This window comes from Thunnus thynnus, chromosome 18 (assembly GCF_963924715.1).
Source record: "Thunnus thynnus chromosome 18, fThuThy2.1, whole genome shotgun sequence".
Lineage (NCBI taxonomy): Eukaryota > Metazoa > Chordata > Actinopteri > Scombriformes > Scombridae > Thunnus > Thunnus thynnus.
The window spans coordinates 26704541-26723902 of NC_089534.1; the positions used below are offsets into that span (position 1 = coordinate 26704541).

The 19362-nt window shown below is 39.5% G+C and overlaps 1 protein-coding gene across 1 annotated transcript; it reads right to left on the reverse strand.

Annotated features, from left to right (window-relative positions):
- Positions 1-233: 233 nt before the first annotated feature.
- On the reverse strand, positions 234-19353 carry si:dkey-119m7.4 (uncharacterized protein LOC560629 homolog). The gene is made up of 10 exons (XM_067572780.1): positions 13198-19353; positions 10790-10893; positions 10277-10431; positions 9154-9322; positions 8566-8689; positions 8084-8184; positions 4706-4917; positions 4445-4553; positions 2869-3081; positions 234-2543 (listed from the first exon to the last, which is right to left on the reverse strand). The coding sequence occupies exons 1-10, from the start codon at positions 13552-13554 to the stop codon at positions 2459-2461; spliced, it is 1629 nt and encodes a 542-aa protein (XP_067428881.1). The 5' UTR covers positions 13555-19353; the 3' UTR covers positions 234-2458.
- Between the last annotated feature and the right edge of the window lie 9 nt (positions 19354-19362).

The following is a 19362-nucleotide window of genomic DNA, read 5'->3' on the forward strand; positions in this document are numbered from 1 at the left end:
TTTTATCCACTGTTTTACAGCTGCAACAGTAGCAATGGAGTAGGCTAAGGTGGAGCCTGATGTAGGCATGTGTTGACAGTGTTTTTGTATTTACTCTCACTGCCAGAAGGGGGAGACAAAAGTCCCACACTGCAACGTAAATTTCTGTTGTCAGTATCTCATAGTGCCAGTGACTTGGGCCACTTCCCTGCAACCCAGTGCTTGTGTAACCTGATGGAAGAACTTCATGCAGATTCTGCTAACAAAATTTTAATGTATAAATGAAGTCAATAAAAACATTTTTCACTTGAGTCACAAACTTCAATTCTGCAAAATCAGTATATACATGTAGAATAGTATAGAACACTGTAACTTCATATAACATCAAAAAGACAAAACGTAGGAACCATAACATTTCATTGTTTTTTTGCATAAAATATTTCAAGCATTTATTGATGAACTGTCAGAAAAGATGCGATACCACTGTACACCAGCAGGTGTCAGCGTTTCCTTTAAGACAGTTTCTGCTGTTGGTACTGTAAACATGCTGCTTTAACTGAATGATGTTCCTGAGTGCAATTCCAGTCATATATACTGTTCACCTTGCACACTTTTCAACTCACATTCTGGGAAGATGTGGACCATAGATAGGAGAGAATCACTGCATCAGTATCACCTACTGACTTTCAAATACTTTTGTGTTTAGTGTCTGAACTCTCTGACACAAAATGTTCTCTCTAAGTGTCCTACGGTAGGCAAAACATACAGTACTGGGCTTGCATATCATTCTGGTTGTGATAACACTGGTAATGGGACGTTTAATTGAATCAGTTTTCACTGGCTGAACTGAGCTGACAGTAGACATCACCTCAGCAAATTGGGAGGTGTTGGAATCAGCGATTTTCATCTGCTGTGCAGCACAGTTTTGTAAGAAATTATGTTTATAAATGTTACATGAAAGAAATATACAAGTAAAAAAAAATACAAAAATATACACAAATTGTAATAGTTTGCCCCAGCTGGCCAGACTGTGTGGTCTGTGCTTTAGCAAAGATTAACAAGACAAACATCCCAATAGAACAGTGTTTTCTTTGGGAGTGTATCATCTCACAGTACGCCTAAGACAGGTTGAGGAGGAGCATGTTTGCATTAGAGAGCTGCCCAGTGTGGATGTACTGTACATGCAGCACACTGATACAGTTACAACTTTCAAATCACAAACAAGCTTAAGTTTAGAAAAGAAACTTCTCAGCTTACAAAGGTGGAAAACAATACATTTGTAAGTCATGCTTCATAGTATGAACCAGTGTTGTTGGATATTCGCATGATTTTACCAAAAGGCAGCTTTACAAATGGTTCTGGTATGTGTCCATCTTTACATGACCAGTCTGAGTATATCACATGACCAAAGGTATGTGGACACATGACAGTTCAGCATGTCATTCCTAAACCATGTTCATTCATCTGCAGCTGTGACAGCCTCCACTCTTCAGGCTTTCCACCAGATCCTTGCTGCAGGGATTTGCTCCCAGCTACAAGAGCAGGTGTGTAGTTCAATACTGATGTTGGGTGATGAGGGTGGGAAGGCTAGGGAACAGTGTCCATAAAAATGTCCATTCAACTGCAATTTCCATAAAAATGTCCATTTTTATGGACACTGAAGACATTGTGATGTTGAAACAGGAAATGGCTTTCTACAAACTGTTGACACAAAGTTGGAAACACACTGTCTAAAATACTTCATTGTAGCATTTAAATTTGAACTAAGGAACCCAAACTATAAAAAACAGCACCAGAACAAAAGTACACAGAAGTTTGCGGACAGGAGTATCCATCACGGCGGTTTAAAATTTGCAAAATTTTGTAATTTCAAGTGTTGTGTAGGAAAGAATGTTACCTGAAATTCTTTTGATATGTGCAGAAGTACGAGTTACTGTTTCTACTGTTGCAGCAAATAGGTGCTTCAACTGTTAAAACAGGATGAAACTGTCTCCTTTAATTTGTTACTTCCATTAGGTCTTACACATCTGTCATGGCAGCCTAGTGTTTGTATTTGCCCCTTGAGGACTCATGTGTTTTACCTCCACAAGTGTTAGCAATACTTTAGCTGGGCCTTGTCATTTGCATGAATGTACAAACTAGGAGTATGCTTCATTTAACATCATAACATTAAAAATGAGTCATTTTATTCCACGCTCAGAGAACATAAGCTGAGGCTGATGTTCATCTCACTGGAACAACAATGAGATGCCATATAAAAACAAACTTGTACAAAAAATTGTAAAAAAAAAAATAATTAAAAAAAAATACTTACACTGCTGTATAAATGTTGGGTATCTGGGTATCTTGCAAAGATCCAGAAAAAAGTCTAATCTTGACTTCCACTGGAAGCAAAGACTTTTGCCTTTGGAATAGTCCTAAAAACACTGGAGACCACATCCTGACATGTGGCGGCTTACACTGGTGCTGCTGTTGTTCATCAGTCCATCCTGGTGCAGCGGACCACGTCTGTGTTCCGCAGAGAAGCATCAAAGATAACTGTCTTCACGCCGTCCTCCTCCTCACTGACAAAAGACAGAGGGAAGCATTTTACTCCAAATCACTTTAATACAGCTAGCTGTACAACTGACAAGTTTGGATGAAGACCAATACCGTTTAGTACTCAAACTTAACGTTCAACTTTTTTTAGATGGTGCAGAAGATTCCACCCGGCTATGACAAAAATCAACATGTTTAAAGTATATTGTTGCTACTGACCAGACTCTACAGAAATGTTACTGGTTCAATATGTACTCAATCAGCAGATGTAGATTTTGGTGGGATGACACAGTCTGAAATCCAACATGCTACGGAACTGTAAAAACAGTGGTCCAGAAACAAGAGTCAAACCTGAGGGGGGATCCCTCCACGTCTTCGATGGTGTCAGGCAGAGGCTTATTGGCCGTTTCAGGCAGCAGCAGGGTCAGGGCAGAGCCCAGCAGGGGGCAAAGACCGCATAGAACCATGGGAGCATGCGGACTGATGCCCCTCAACAGGTACATCATGGGAGCCAGGACACCCCCAGTCCGAGCAAACATGGATCCTATACCGATTCCATTTTGTCTGCGAAGTAGAGGAGTGAGAGGACAAAGAGACATGACCATCACAGATTCTGCTGAGTGGGGCTTGGGGGGAGGGGGGTTAGCAGAGGAGAATACAACTAGCTTGGGAGAGGGAAGGGTTGGGGATTGATGATCAGTACATCAAAACATCAGCCGATACAGATATTGATGGCTCAGACTTAACCCCCAAATCCCCCCAAAATTATGATAACAATGTATGGGGCAATGTGTGGGGCAATGCGACAAACTGTAAACACTATATAGATATATCACCAGCTTGTTCTATTGTTATGGCAAACAAGTACATTCATTTGGAGTTGTTAATTGAAAGTCCAATATTCACTCACCTAGCACATTGTCGTTTATTTTTAGTCATGTTCGTGCCCACCTGGTGAGTGTAAGTGCAATATTCACTCTCTTTTAGCTATGTTTTGGTCTCCACCAATTCCTGAGAAAAAATATCTGGTTCTTTAGCTGCTAAATGCTCCACTATCTTCACCAGCTAGTCTCTAACTGTGTCTGCTGATTGGTGCAGAGCCGGGAGTGTGAGCAGGTTTATCAAAGCTTTTTTTTACTGAAAACAGCTGCTGGAAATCAGGTAGATGAGAGCAGTGAGAATAAACCAAAACTAAAGCTGAAAGACACTAAAAAGCTTTGTAGAGTTGAGAGGAACTGTGGAGTTGGATGATAATTCATTTGATCTATTATTAATATAAAAATATTGATTATAGCAGCTTTAAAAATAAGGAATGCCGTTATTTGTATTAACATGCACATTAATACAGTTGTCTTCTAGAAATGTGTGTGTATATTTCATTCTGAGAACAATAACATTAACACTGCTGCTCTGATGTGCCAACATCTGGTTTGTATCCTTTGCTCTGGCAAACGACATATGTAATATATCAGTTAAAAGGGACACAATTCAGAACTTTTTCCCTCACTTCTACTAAAGTTCCAACCGCCTCAAACTGCACGTTTAACAGCAGCTGTCACCTTTTGTCTGAGTTTATTAAGAAGACAGATGTGAGTTTCAATGACAAACACTCCATGATATATAGAGGGCTTTGAAAATAATAATTGTAACAAATTGCCAATAGTTATATGTTCCACAAAGTCCATTTGTACACTAGATAATAAGTAATAGACTGCTGCTTGTTGTGAATCAAGTGGCTTTTTTGGCCAACTCAATTACGACATAATCATAGCTGGCTTTATATCAAAATGACCACCACCCAGGATCATAAAACACTAAAAGCCGTACAACTGGTCCACAGGTTATTCAAGGACATCACCAGCCAGAATAAGTCATGTTTTAGTAAAAGCTCCATCAAATCTGGCTCAGAGACTTTGTTGGAACTCACCTGATAACAGTGGGGAACACCTCAGCTGAGTAGACATAAATAATAGATAGAGAAGCTGTGATGCCAAACTTCCCAATCATGGCCAGGACTGTTTTGATGATGGACAGCTCTAGAGGAGAGGTCAAAGAGGGTCAGTGCACTGCTTCCAACACAGATTGAAAACACTGGGACAACAAGGAAGCTGCAGTCTGATGTTAGTTTCCCTGTTTGGTTTATTTTAACAGTCTATGGCATGCAGCAGTGGTACACATATGTTCACACCTTGAGGGATGAAGATGGTCAGCAGGCAGGCTGAGCCGCCCACTGCCAGGAAAGCTAGCTGGGAGATTTTGCGGGAGCGGTTGAGGGTGAACAGGGTAATGGTGCGTGCAGGCATCTCTACCAGGCCAAAGATCATCTGCGTCAGATAGATGTTCATGCCAAAGTCAGAAATGTTGAGCGACAGGCCGTAGTACACGAGCACGTTGACGAACCTGAGACAGATGGGAAAAGAAGGAAGATAAAATCAATTCAGTAGAAAAGTCAAATGTCCTATTGTCATTTTATCTGGTTACGAGACCATAGTTACTTGTACTATATAACCATCATACTGTTCCTGTGTTGACAATTTGTAGAATTTATAGGCCTATGTGATTATAGCATCGCACAAATGATTCTGATGGCATAGGTTTGGTTTAGAAATAAAAAATTCCCAGTTGAAAATGAAACTAAATTCAAAAATTCAACAATTCCACTGACCTGTATAATTTAATATATAATATTTATTTTTATTTATTTATTAGATAATTCAATATCTGCTCTGGTCGGTAGTTTGCTGTTCTGTTTTCCTCTGGTTGTGTAAACTTTAGTGTAAATACTTTTTCTTCAAGGAAAACTATTTTGTGTTGTTAATGTTTCCATAACCTCAGACTGAATTTTTATGACTACACTGGTGCAATGCAGCAGTGATTCAACTTTTACAGATGCCATGGCAGGAAAATTAGTTTTTCTGTAGACTAGAGCTTGAAGAATAAATCAAGAATCACTTAAATTTGTGGTTTGCAGGGAAGCTTGTACATATAGAAAGACACATTTAGGAATTAAAAATATGTTTAAATATCTGTCTCAATATTAATTAGAGCTTAAATCATCCGGCAAGGTTTTCCAACTGAAATGCCTTACCTAGTTCAAAAATCAGGTCAGAATTTCAGTTTGTCTAATACTTCGCTTTGCAGTATTTTGCATATAGTGATAATTTGCACGCTAGCAAATGATAGCATGCTAATGGTAGCATACTTCAACCTGCAATAACTGATTGTTTGGTCACTTGCCAAACAAAAACAACAACTTGTGAACACAAAATTGACACCTTTTAAGTTGAACTTGTAAGCAGAGAGTTGCTTATTTCACCAACATTACAGAGTTACAAGCAACATTATCATTCATTTGGAGTCGTGTTTCTAATATTCACTCTCTTTTAGCTGTTTTTGCTCTCTACCAACTCCTGAGGGAAATATCTGCTCTTTAGCTGCTAAAAACTCCACTATGTTCACCAGCTAGTCTACAGTTTGTTGCTGAGCAGGTAGTGTACAGTGTACAGCTGAAAACAGCTGCCTGCTGCGGCCAAAAACAACGCTGTGAGAGGCCTGAGAGTGAACCAAAACAGTTTAGTTATATCCGGACAGATAAACAATGAGCTGAAACTTGCTATAAAGCTCCGTAAAACCGAGAGGAGCTGCAGAGTCACTGGCAAGTCTCTGTAGATTCATCACTCCACATTACATGCTGTCATTTAATACATTATTATAAAAAATATGGATATATAGCCGCATTAAAATAAGATGGCGAATGTGGGAATGATTACCTGCTAAACCTGCTAATTGTTAGCATGCTACCATGTTTACATGTATTGCACTTTGGCTGCTAAGGATTAAAAAAAAAGCCTTGGACCTAAAAGTTGATCCATCTTACAGTTTGGTTTTCTTAATAATGAACATTACAGCATAGCTGTTTCACTGACACACTTTCAGTAGATACTGTACTGTGTCTTTAAAAGTCAAGTTGTTGGGTTGACATTTCATGGGCGATGAATCTCTGAAATCTTATCATCATCATCATCACTACCTGCATCTGAGACACAAAACCCCTCACAATACTTCTACTCTCATTCCCAAATCATAGCTTTACATGATATCTGTCTCGCAGAAGCAGCATAAATCTTGTCAGCGTATCTACCATACATGTATTTCATTAACCAGCACCAGCGGAAAAACGCTTATTGCACTGAACAGATGACAAAAGTTATGACAGGCTAAACAAAATGTAAAAAAGAGATGTTTGGACTGAACTTAATTTTAACCTATTGCCAGAATCCATTGTTTTCTTTGGACAGGCTGTTCACATATCTTTTCAGTGTGGCCAATAACCCAAATCAGCTCCTGGTTTGTCCATTAAATTTGATACGAGTGTTCCAGTTGAGGCTGCATTGCCACAAATTAAGTGAAAAATACTGTATATCAAGTGTATGAGCACATAAAACAGGACCCAAATCTCTTTTACCTGCAGTCTGAATGCAGCCTTACTCCCTGCAAAACCAAACCACACTCAAGTCTAAATCACATTTCTCTGCAAAGCATTAAGATCAGTGATCAGATTACAGTAGTAGTAACCTCGTGCATTATGTTACACTTAAATGGGTGGCATCTTATATTGACTTCCTCAAACCTATGTTGTGTGCATTAATTATAGGTCGTTTAGTCGTTTGAAATTCTATTTTTGTAGTCACACAGTATAACTAGGGCTTGGGGTGCGGTGATGCATGTCACAAGAAGAGGGAAGTAACCGTTTAAAGACCTGAAACCCAGATTTTTCAGTGGTTTCTGTGTGCCAGGAAAACCAGTTTTGCTACATTCCTACACTCCTGTTATTACGATACGTTTAAAATGTACAATCTCATTGTACAAAATGATGACAGCTTATAAGTGCGCCTTTAATGATAGCAGCTGCTGTGCTACTGCAATGGCTCTTTTTAAACAAACACTTTGGTCCAGATCAGAATTTGCATTACAAAGTCTTATTCCTTTGCTTTGAATTGTAACTGACAAAACTTTGCACTGCCTTGGTCAGCAAACCACCACAGTTTGGTTTCTTTGCAGAGTGTGTGTTTTAAAACAGACAAACTTACAAGTGAGATGTTCTTATCAACATATTTTTCTGTTTGTGGTCAGACAACTGAACAAGAACAAAATAGAACCTCCTGCACTGAGACAATGAACTGAATCAGTCAAATTATTGTTTAAAGATTCTGAAGTTATGTGACAAAACAAACATAATGATGGCACTTGCACTGTGGGGTGTTCTGTGGAAATTTTTCATCCTAACATAACTGCCCAACTGTGTCCGCACAAATTTAAGTCTTCATTTTTCAAAAGCTCAGTTTTCATTATCTACACGAAACCACAAGGCTGTTTTTTCCATTTATTTGCTGTGAAGAACATTTTTGAAATGCTATATTTTTGGTATGTTAAAATGCTGGTTTAGCATGGATGAAAGGCCAAAAAACAACTGTGTGACAAAACTGTGGCCAGCTTAGTGTGCATGTACTCTTCAGGAAATCTTAAACTGATATAAAGAGAGAGAGAATGTTCTGCTAATACTCACCAGAGATAAAAAACAATCAAAGACTGCCTCCTCATGTTTGGGGTTCGAATGAGGTCTATGCATGAGTGTTTTTCCTTCACTTTCTCTTCAATTTTATAGACCTAGTGAAACAGTGAGTGAGACAGTGAGTAAGGAGTTAGGGCTATAAAGAGAACAAAACATAGTACTGTTTAAGTAGTTTGCATGTTTAAATGATAGTGAGTGATCAAAACATTTATGCAAAGTAATAAAGGTTGCTTCTGCAGAGCAATGGCGGTGGAGTATCTGTCACACTCACTGCAGCTACTCTACAACAGCAGGAACTATTCAGTATTGAGCAATGATAAACAATGTTGTCATCTGCAAATCATAATTTTGATACCTGATTAAAAAATTGAGTCATTTATCAAATAAAAATGCTAAATATGTTCCGGTTATATCTTCACAAATCCTACATTCAAAATATAGACTTATCAATGATGAACATTTTTTTGCAGCTGTACCTGACACATCTCCAGATCTTTGGTGAGGGGCTTCCCATTCATCTGTGCTGCTTTCTGGATCAGTTCCCACGCTTCCTCCTTCCTGTCACTGGCCATCAACCAGCGGGCTGACTTTGGCAACACCCTGAACATGTGCAGACAAATTGCTCAGGTGACCTACATACTAACATCTGTACGTGACTCCTGTGCTGCAGGGAGAAACTGTCATAGGACAGGTGTAACAAATGGCATTTGAGAACAGTGGAACATTCATGGAACATAGCCGTTATGCAAGCTATCAGTTATGTCTGACAGGTAAAGATGATATATAGCGAAAGACAAACGGATATATTCCTCGAAGTGGCCAAAAGTAGGTCAGTGTATAGTTCTGTACTGCTGCATTAAAAGTATGAAAGGAATTTAGCACCAACTATGCATGAAACTGATCATCTGCTACAGATTTGTTTTCAATCACTGGGAGTGTAAATGGATCTCCTTTATCAAAAACTCACACAGTCTGTTTTTGAATTTTTATGATACTGGTAAAGTAATTTTAGAAACTCTCGGTACACACTCCATCAGATCTGGGTCACTCTGCTGCCCACTCACCAGATGTAGAAGATGAAGAGGAAACCAGGGACTGAGATAGCCAGCTGTAGTTTACGCCAGTCTCTTATGAGGTAAGCCACTCCAGCCAGCATAATGTAGCCAAAGCCAAAGAAGTAGTCAGTAATGATACCAGCCAGCATCCGCTGCTTAGATCCTGTCCACTCTGTGCCTGAATGAGGCACACAAATTACACAGCATAATGTACAAACAATTACTATGTTAGAAACTAGATGTATAATGTAGAGTATTAGATAAACAACTAATATACACTTTTAGACATTAAAACATTTTACAGTGTTGTAAAAGTGGTAAAATTGATTATTTTGCTCAATATTAAAATCATGATTAGGATCTTTTGGAACAAATTAGTGTTACAGCACATAAAGAGGACTCCTAACATTCATATTTTCTTAATAATAGTATGTAGACATTTTTAAAGGATCAGTTAAACTAGTTTAGATAAAATTGCCCACTCCTCCCTCCAGGCATCTAGCCATGCAGATGCCAGTTTATTTTGCTTCAGTTTTGAGATATTTGCTGCTAGACTTCTCCTTACACTCCAATACAATGGAGGTGGATAGAGTTTTCTTCTTAATGTAAACTGTATTTGATTATCCTGAGTATCTGTTTACATATATGTATGTACTGAGTTTTTCTAACTACTACTTGGACTGTGGTGGAAGTAAATATGTGATAGGTGGATATCTCAAATCTTGTCACATAAAACTGAAACTATATTTTTTCTTTATTTGGGTGAATGGACCCTTTAAATTAAAAGTAACATTAGGCTGGTTCTCTTAATGCACAACAGCAATAGTGCACTGATCCAAAGTTAAATGACTTTTGATATTAAAAGTTGTTATCATGATTATTGTAGGAGAATATTATTGTGAAATCCTACAATGTCATTTAGGATCTGTAATAAAATAAATGTTTATTTATTTGTGTTTTCAGATGGAATCTTATTGTTTCACAGTCACCTGCACAAATGTATATTGTTTCCAATTCTATGTTTTACCATTGAACTGAAATGAACCTTTTGATAACTAATGCCAACTGAAGATATGGAAACAAATATCACCCTGATTAAAGATGGTGTTAACTTTTTTGATAAAGCACTGACCTAGAACAAAGGCATTCATGATGACACCAGAGATGGATGTTCCAACCATAAAGCGAAGAGCCGTGTAGATGTAAAAATTTGGGGCAAAAGCAGCACCAACCCCAAAGACCACCTGGATAGCCAAGCTAACAAGAATGATGATCCTGCGGCCGTACCTGGAACGACAACAATCCATTTACTGCTTATGCAATTACTACAGAGAACTGATTTGTGTTGTGAAGATATGAGCTGAAACAAAATGTGAACCAATGAGGCTCACACTTACAAAATTACATTAGTTAAAACACTTCCATTTCTATTGCTAATTGGGAAAAAGCAATCTCATTGACCCAAGACTGAGATATAAAACATTCACAAAGAGCTAATTAAAACTGTAAAGATAACCTTTATTTACACTGATATATGACACATCAAACAGTTAGAGCATATCTAAAGAGGACAGACCTAAAGTGCAAGGGGTTATGTCCTCCTTTCAACAGTGCTGTGAAGATGGATTGATCTTATCACACTTACTTATCAGCTAAGCTCCCAAATACAACAGCCCCAACAAGGAGGCCAAACATGTAGATGGAGGAGCCCAAGTTGTTCAGGCCGGCATTGTCACAAACCAGGTCCCACTGAAAGCAATAGAAATAGGAACTTTAGGAGAAAACATTTCTACTTTGGGAAGTCAACCTGCTCTCTGACTGTGAGAATTCTAGTTAGTTCAGCATCTGCTATCTGCCTAAAAATAGTTGGGCAAAAGTTGCAAGACCCAAGGATGTCTGTCCGAGTGAGATAACTTCACAACTACTGGCTAGATTGCTAATTTTGGCATGTATATTTATAGTCCCCAGAGGATGACTGCTAATGATTTTTGTGACCCCATCTGAAATTTTCTTTAGTGCCAGGTCAGGCCCAATTTCCACCTTGAGATACCTTTGGCCCAGGACAAGATATCTCAAAAACACTTTTCTGGATCTTCATGAACTTTTCTGTGGACATTTCTGTCACACCATCAACAGGCCATCATTTCCATTTTCACATTAGAGGTATCAAAATGTAGCGGACTGATTACAGACCACATTCATGCTCCCCAGTGGATGTACCATTTCCACAGTCCTTGAACACCACCTTCACATAAGATAAATCATAAGATAATGTGCAGGTTGACATGAAATTTGATGAGCACATTCTTGCATAAAAGGAGATTAACCCTTTTGATTTTAATGAAAGTTCCAGTTTATTTGAACCTGATGTATTTCCCATAAATGTGGTGGTTATGGTTCTATGTGTCAGGGTAACATTCCTCTCTCCAGCTCCATTATTGAGATCCCGAAGATTCAGATTGAGATTTGAGTGAACGACGCCTTGCATATTGAAGACGTTATCAGGGCAATCTCCATCAGCCTCCTAGTGCTTTAGAAATAAACATGATTTTTACATGAATTACTTCAAAAGTTGGTTTGTCAGTCTGAGTGAAAGTAAACACAGGAACTAGCCGCCTTTAGCAGCATTATGGCTAACTGCATATAGAACTATATCCAGGGCATATTCATCTGCGCACGCCGGTTTGTTTAAATGTATGAGGCTGACTTTCACAGCAGTTAAACTGTAAGGAAACTAAAAAAACTAAAAAAAAAGTGCAATGACAGATTATCCCATGGACTTTTATGAGGACAATCATGAGTGATTTCACTTCGAGTGGCTGACCATATTTATTTGAGCCAGCGTACACAGAGAGGAGATAAAACAACTGAAAGAAGAAAAATGATGAATGGAGGCAGAAGGGCAACAGGACCGTCAGCAAAGTCGATGGACAATAACGGTTACCTTAGAGAAACTGCTGGTGTTCCTGTAGTCGCTGCTCTCCTGAAGAGTGAAGAGGAAACTTTTTCTGCAGTTGGATCTATTGCTGCCAGACTAGGAACATCTAGAAGTGTCCACTGTCCACAGATGAGGGTAATCCTTCTGTGTAACTACTATACATGGATTTACAAACTTTTGAAGCGATTCATGTAAAAATCATGTTTATTTCCAAAGCAGTAGGAGGCTGATGGAAGTTCACCCAAATAACTATCATTATAATATAACCACAAGGCCTTGTTTGCCTGAATCTCAATCTGAATCTCCAGATCTCAATAACAGAGCTGGAGAGAGCAAATTTACCCTGACACATAAAGCCACAACTGCTCCATTTATGGAAAATACATCAGGTTCACATAAACCTGAATTTTCCTTTAAGCTCCAGTATTGGTAAGGCTCTAGGAATAAAAAAAATCATCATTTTGTTCTGTCATGTTGTGTGGTGTAAGGAACATCACAGCCTTTACTTCTCCTAGGCCTTTGGAATTTTAGTATGGTTTTTTATAAAAAGCACATGTCACGGCTCCAGCCTTTGTCCTTGATGTTTTCTTGTGTTGGAGATCCATCTACAGTACAACTATGGGCCTTTCATATTCTCCACTGCTGGAACGTTACAGAGCCCCAGGCATCTTCCCATTAAGTTCCACAGTAGAGAAACTGGCCAACTTTAAGACTTCTCTAAATCAACTGCAGATCTCCTGCCTGCTGGTTTCTGCGGTGACTGCTGCTGACCCATCACGTGTCACATGTGACATTGCTTCATCTAATTACATCATCTCAGTCATGTAACTGCCCTTGCTGCCCTTAGTTCATGTGTTACTAAACCTGGCAGGGTGGCAGGGTGTGTGGGAAGGCCTAGAGGATGCCTACACCCCAGGAGTCCATCTCTCAACACTAATCCTGTGTAACCCTGTCTCAGATATCACCGGATGCCAGCGTAATATAACTGCAAAGCCCCTCCACATTCCTTAGCTGCATGGAGTCCTCATGTTAAACACATCAGGTGAAAATGTAGATATTCACTGCATTCAAAATGTGAACTGGGGGTCTGTCAGCGAGCCTGTTAGTTCACTTACCTCAGTTACTATGGTGCTTTGGAAGGTCTCTGTGCTGTACACCCAGCCCCCCTGGCAGCTCCCAGAGGGGTGTCCATCGCCAAGGGCTACAGCATCGCTGTGGTTCAAGGAGGCTGTGCAGGACAGCTCAGGCCACCCGCCGGGGGCAGACACAAGGCTGAAGTTGAAGTTTGAGGAGGCTGAAGCGCCCGTTGAGGGCCTTGTGGAGCAGCGTACATGAGGAGGAACAGCCCCAGTGAAGACAGAGATCAGCATGTGGAATGCCAGAAAGATCTGGGGTAGACAGATCCATACATACAAGACCTTCTGGAACTTCCCAAACCCTCCAATAAGACAGAGAATTTCATCAAAATTCATTTCTCTGGGTCTTTAAGGAGGCTCCCTAAAAATGTGCTGCTCTGTAATGTATAAGGTCTGATTCAGAGGGTCCAACAGTGTTGCCAAAGATGCACAAACTGATAAAAGTAAATGTCTTCAGATAAAAGACTGAAATGAGTGTCTGTGCCAGGCTGATGATTAACAGGTAGAGAAAGCGTCCTCATTCAGATGGAGTCACACCTGTCTTGTGCTCCGGTCTGAGAGCAACCTGTGTATCTGTAGTGAACCGTGGAGCTGTGTGAGGGTGATTTAACCTCGCTGTGATGGGAGTGAACTAAAGCAGGGAGGGAGGTGTTTGCTCTCGGTGGGAGGAGCTGATGTTTGATGATGTCTGAGCCGCTGCTTTTGTCTCTTTCCCCTCCTCCTCTCCTTCCAAAGTTTCATAACAAGCATTTATCTTAAGTAACCTATTTTGACATTTTACCAAGAGTTTGTGGCTATATCTCACTTGAGACAAACAGGCGTCAGTCAATGAAATTTAACGGACTGCAGTAAAAAGGGCGTGCCAAAATCCCCTCACAGTGAGAAACTTCTCATGTTTACAAAGCTTTTGAGGAAATGCAAAAGGTATCATATGGCCTTTGTATTTTTCCTTGTATTTCAGTTGTCAGACTTGTTCAATTGTTCTCAGTGGGACATTAATACTGCCTAAAAGAAATGCACATTCCAACTGGTATTAACTAATTCATCTACCATGGGATGCAATGTGGAGGCGGGAGCGTCTAAGCTTATAACACAAAAGAGGCAGCATGGAGGGATTAAGGCTGCCCTGGGCACCCCATACTTACTCCCATCATCACTAGCTCCCATACCTCTGCCTTATCAAGTCATCTCTTGGCTTGTGCTGCTGTTACATACATACTTTGAGCATGAGAGTGATTCTTTCTCCAGGTGAGAATCGCACTACTACGTCAGACATCACTATTAAAACCATTCACAAAACAGGAACAGGGCTCCTGGGGGTAATCTGAGAGGACTGGCGTTTGGCATTCTTTTATGAGGTGTGGGGTTCCAGTTTTGTTCAAGTCTCATACTGTGAAGGGTCAAAACAACAGGTCCTATTCAAGGGCTTAATGTATATTGCTAACACAACAACACAACAGGAAAGAACTATGTTGCTCATGAATAAGTTGCAGAGGGACAAAAAGTAGAATATATTACAACATAGATCCTAATTGAAATATATAACAATGCTTAAAGGATAAGTCTGGTGATATTTTCCTTATTATCAACAAATCCCAAAAGACCAAAACCAACAATAAAATGATGAATAATAGGAAGAAGTATTGTCTGTGTATCAAAGCCTGATATATCTTATTACTCGGTGCCACAGAGCTCAATTGTTGTCCAAAAACTATTAAAAAACACATCAATGAGTCACACTGTTGCACTGGGTGACATGTTCCTTCATTACCATGAACACACACACTGTAGTTTTATTGGCTTGACTGGCCATGGACCAGCCCTATAACTGCAGTTGTCTGTGAGTGAGTGATGAAGTTACGCCATTGGTCGGCCGGCATGTGTTGGAGTTTCACCATTGACCGTTGCTCTTTCAAAATGAATCAGCGTGAGAAAAAAAAGTGGAGGACACCAGTGCAATGCAGCGTGACTGTGTTTACTGCTCTGAGCTCTGACGTTCTCAGCGATGTTTAATGCAGAGATGTCGGCTAAACTCCTGTTTAAACAGACTAATACCAGCGCCTCTTCTACTGTCCAGTGTGATCACTGTCAGCAGGAGAGATGTTCTGTGGTGCGTGCGGAACTATGTGTTTGAACTAATACCAGGACGCAAGGTTTTTATTTCTCTGTTTTCACATCACAAATGATGAGCATTAAAAAACGAGTCTTGCAGGTAAAACATGCAACTCATGTAGCTGTTATATCAGTTTAGTGTGGCGACTGCTCTGCAGGTGCGCTTGATTTGACTGTAACTGTGGTAACTGGGTGGAGATAAACCTTGCGAATTTGCACCCAAAATGTCATCAAACCTTTCATTTACAATATTCACCACAGTGTCCATGATCATTAACCGGGAAGGAGGCAGAAAAAAGGCAAATAGAGACATGAAGGAGAGCACACAGTTAAAGCACCACAAATAACCATCACTCTGACAAAACACTCAATACAGAGTGAAACATGAGAGACGTCCACAGAGTGAAACAGATGAAAGAGCGGGGGGAGTTAACAGATAATTACGATATTTAGCCTATAATCAGCATTAAAATAAGTTCTCTTTCAAATCAAACATCCCAAGAAATGAGTGGAAAGTATTGTCCTTGCAACTGCATTTATAAACTTTTTTGAACCAAGTATAGCCTAACCATGTCATGTGATGCTACTTCAGTACACTTTATCAGCATATATTACTGGAACCACTACAGAAAGAACAGTTAATATCCAGGAATTCACATTATAGACACTAACACTGACTATTCCTGTAACAAACTGGCCACAGTTTCCACATTGACCATACACGGTCCGGCCATATATTAGTCTTGTTTTGACTCAATCCCAGATACATGGTGTATGTGCCAGCTGCCAGAAATACTTGCAAGCACACCAATTCCGCACCTACAAACATTCCCAATAAAATACACTATTTCCTCCGGCATGAGTAACATTTGCTAAAAACTACAGCGCCCAGCATCCCAGTAGCCTGATGATTAAGGTGCAAACCACATTACAATCAACACCCTCAGTTAAACTGCAGCCATGAACCTCTGTTGCATGTCATACCCCATTTCTCTCTCCCCATTTCCTGTCTCTCGACACTGGTGACAGTCAAATAAAGGCAAAAGGCCAAATAAAAAAACATCTTTAAAAAACCAAAACAACAAAACTACAGTCCCAAGCTGTGGGATGTATTGAACCTTTTTAAAAAATTAAACTATACATTTACATTTTTAAGGATTTACGGGTTCTCAACCTGGAATTAGTGCTAGTGATGGTGCAATCCTGCTGCAGGACTTGTTTTGCAGCTTATAAATCAACAATAGACAAGTAACCGTTTCTATTTAAAGGCATGGTCACATTACATTTCCTTCTTACAAATATTTGCTCAGGTTTTCATTCACTACTGACTTCGGTAGATTTGCAGGTCAGAATCAACCTTTGTTCAACCTTCAAGTTATACTAGTGTTTCATTATTATTTTAGTACATTATCACATTATCAGACTACAAACTGTAGCGTTGCTCTAATACACTGTTTACAGTTTGTCAACACTCAGATCAATATTTATGTATTATCTCCCTCACAAATGTAACAATCACATCCTTTTTCGGGCCAAGTGCAAGATACATTTTGGTGAACAGAAACGTAACATGACCGTATCTTTAGACACCTCTAATTATTGATCAGAAATACATAGATCCTACACATTAACCCTGTCTGAATCCTGTTGGTGGTATATGAGATAAATTAAGAGGCAAATTGCTAGCATTTCTTTATAATGTTAATGCATAGTTTAGTCTTGTCTATTAAACTGTATTTTCAAGGTGTGTTAGAGGAAAAACACTGAGGGAATTCAGTCCAGTCAGGCCCTTACTGTATGGGCCTGATGTCAGCTAAGAAATAATGTGAAACAGCTTTTCACAAGTTACAAATTCATATTGAGGCACGTGTTATTTTTGGACACGTTACATATGGTACAAATTTACATGGTTGAGGCACATCACAGAAGAAGGAGCACCCTTCTAGGGTTCATATGCACTGGGCAGCGGAAGAAAAGAAAGAAACAGATGTCTTAAAACAAGGGGTAAAAGATTAATCCAGATTAATGTAAAAGCTTATCAGCAGTGATTCGCCTCTGAGGTGAGTCCAGCAGTCTGAGGAAACTGTAACACCATGATCAATCTTAAAGTTAAAAACGTCATCAGGGCTGTAGTCAGGGTTTTAGAAATACTGAGGTCATGAGTCCAAGATCCTCCACCCCCACACATGAAGAAAATTGAAGTTGTTGGAATAATATGGATTTTTCATTTCATATTTAATTTATTCACTTAACTGTTAAGTTTATGTAAAAGTTATTTCCACACATGAAGGTCTAAATGCTATTTCACAGGCCTCAGTGTACGTTTTAATCAGCCTTCTGAATCTTATATCACAGCAGTTTCGTTCAAGACAGTTTCAGCTACATGTCAAACACGGCTCCAATGATATTAACTACTGAAACTAAAGACAGCTGACTTAAATTTCTGACATGCCAGAAATTCAACTGATTGTCCGTGAGTCAGATCTTTGATTGATATGGCAATTAACTAGGTGTCCCGACTCCCCTCAGACTGATTGTCAAACTAATTAGTCTGGGGCAATCAACTCAGGGTTAAAACCAGGCTTAATCTGTACAGTGTCTGCCCAGATCAAAGAAGTCAAATTTAAATATAACTGAGTCTAAAAACAGTGTAATCAGTATAAAATACCTGCTTAAGTGGCAGCATTTTAATCAAAATTTGAACATGCGACAAAAAAATTATATTTGATCTGTAATGATCTCTTTAAATTCAAAATCCTCAGTATATAAGTGCAACAGGCCATGTTTTGTACTTTAGTGGCAGTTGCTCCTAAAATGTACTGGCAGCCCAAGCAGTGCTGAACTGATAATCATAACACCAAACCATCTGAGAAGTAATATGTGGATGCATTTTGAATTTGACACCGGCAACGTAAAACTTGTGGATGAAGGTGAGGCTGTTTGTTGACTTTGTCGTATGTTCCTGCCTTACAGTAACGTTAGCTTTCCGCTCCATGAGGCAGCAGAAGCACCACAAATGACAGGAACAATGTGAATTATACAATGTGGTTTAGGATTTAGGTTACATGGGTTCTGGATTTTGGATTTAGCCCCAATTTGCGCAAATTTTATCTTTTGAAAAAGTGACAGCCGTAATACCCGCAATGTGTTTTTACTGCTTCAAAGTTAGTAAAACAAAATTTCTGAGAAACATTTCAGAGGAGAGTATATCATATCTCACACTGTGACATATTTTGGTTACTAATATAGCTGTAAGAACTGTCAAATGCAATATTCATGGGAATTTTATCACAATAAAAGTATGTGGAAGTTCAAATAATGATAATAATTTTGTATTCAGCACTATCCTGCAACTTCTTAAAACTGACTTTTACAACTTTATTGCCAGAGTGATAGGCTCCATATCCTGGTAGAGGAAATAGGAAGACGAAGCTGGAATGCTGGGGCACTTAAGGAGCACCATAATACACCAAGAAGGACACAGCCCGTAAGATCAAATGAAAGAGCATAATCATGGTCTTTAAAAGTGAGATAAGGAGTTGGGACGCCTGCCCTCAAGCACAAGAGGAGACAATTAGTCCTCTGCCTACTGGCTCCAACTTCACACACAAAGCCATCACTGCAAGAGGAGACACTCATAATCTCACCCACCAGACAGGTTAGGGAAATAATGCTTTCTTTACTGGAAGTATTTTAATCCACTACACTCTTAGATTAGTTGATGACGGCTGCAGACGTGCTATCTGCAAATCAATGAAACTGATCACAAAGACTAGCAACAAACTCCAGATGTGTATTGGCATTGTTACATGTAAGATATACCAGAGGGCATTCTTCAAATTCCCTGAGGGAGGTCATGTTGCCGACTGTCTGGTGAGTAGTTCACGCACCTGAAAGTCTGCAGTGCTAAATTTTCCCGGGACGAGGAATTGCTGGCTAATTTCTCATCAATAGCACACTGTATTATTGATGAGGAGCTAGTTTGGATTATGTTCTCAATCCAGACCACCTGTAATAATTTGTGTCCACCAC

What these genes read in the sequence shown, in the direction of transcription:
- si:dkey-119m7.4 (XM_067572780.1), bottom strand. Translation starts at nt 13,554, where the DNA reads ATGAATTTTGATGAAATTCTCTGTCTTATTGGAGGGTTTGGGAAGTTC. An exon ending in CTCTTCATCTTCTACATCTG is followed by an intron (nt 8,690 to 9,153) that starts GTGAGTGGGCAG and finishes GCACATGTTCAG; the next exon opens with GGTGTTGCCAAAGTCAGCCC. An exon ending in GTGGAGGGATCCCCCCTCAG is followed by an intron (nt 2,544 to 2,868) that starts GTTTGACTCTTG and finishes GTCTTTTGTCAG; the next exon opens with TGAGGAGGAGGACGGCGTGA.